This window comes from Condylura cristata, unplaced genomic scaffold (assembly GCF_000260355.1).
Source record: "Condylura cristata isolate star-nosed mole 26May11 unplaced genomic scaffold, ConCri1.0 scaffold00062, whole genome shotgun sequence".
Classification (NCBI taxonomy): domain Eukaryota; kingdom Metazoa; phylum Chordata; class Mammalia; order Eulipotyphla; family Talpidae; genus Condylura; species Condylura cristata.
Genome location: NW_004567163.1, coordinates 689,174 through 689,717, shown reverse-complemented (window position 1 = coordinate 689,717; position 544 = coordinate 689,174). Strand labels below are relative to the sequence as shown.

The 544-nt window shown below is 76.8% G+C and overlaps 1 protein-coding gene across 1 annotated transcript in view; it reads left to right on the top strand.

Moving 5' to 3' along the window:
- Nucleotides 1–544, top strand: part of LOC101637656 (glycine receptor subunit alpha-1) — a 29,465-nt gene that overhangs the window by 6,488 nt on the left and 22,433 nt on the right. The window contains exon 2 of the mRNA XM_012734634.1: nt 223–537. Within this exon, the coding sequence (XP_012590088.1) occupies nt 223–537 (315 nt within the window). The remainder of the gene's footprint in view (nt 1–222; nt 538–544) is intronic.

The following is a 544-nucleotide window of genomic DNA, read 5'->3' as shown; positions in this document are numbered from 1 at the left end:
CATCCTGCCGCCGCGTGGCCATCCGGGCCCGAACGGGCGGCCTTGGCCGGAGGACGGTCCTGTGCCCTGGAGGGGGCTGCCCCCCGCCCCCCCGGGACAAACTGGGCTGTGGGAGGCCCGGGCAGGGGCCGGGCTGCCAGTCAGCCGCTCTGACGCACTCGCCGCGGCTGGGGAAAGGCCTCCCCGGAGCGTACCGCCTGGCCGGGGGCCCGTCTGCGCCAGTGGGGGCAGAGCGGGCGGCCGCAGGTGCGGCTGCTGCCGGGCAGCCTGGACAGCTGTGGCTCCCGCCGCCGAGCGCTGCCACCGGGGACCGTCCCGTGGGGGTTCGGGGCAGCCTGGCAGGCGGCCCTGTCTCAGCTCGGGCCCCCAGAAGGCAAGGGGGTTCCCCGGCCCTACGTCTCCACGCTCCGGCCAGGGCCAGTGGCCGGCGTGTCCTCCTGTGGCACCGCCAGACCCCCAGACCTGACGCCCAGCGTCTCGGCCACGACAGGGGGTCTGGGAGCCAAGGCCTTCCCTGAGGACACGCCTCCGGCCGACGTGCGGC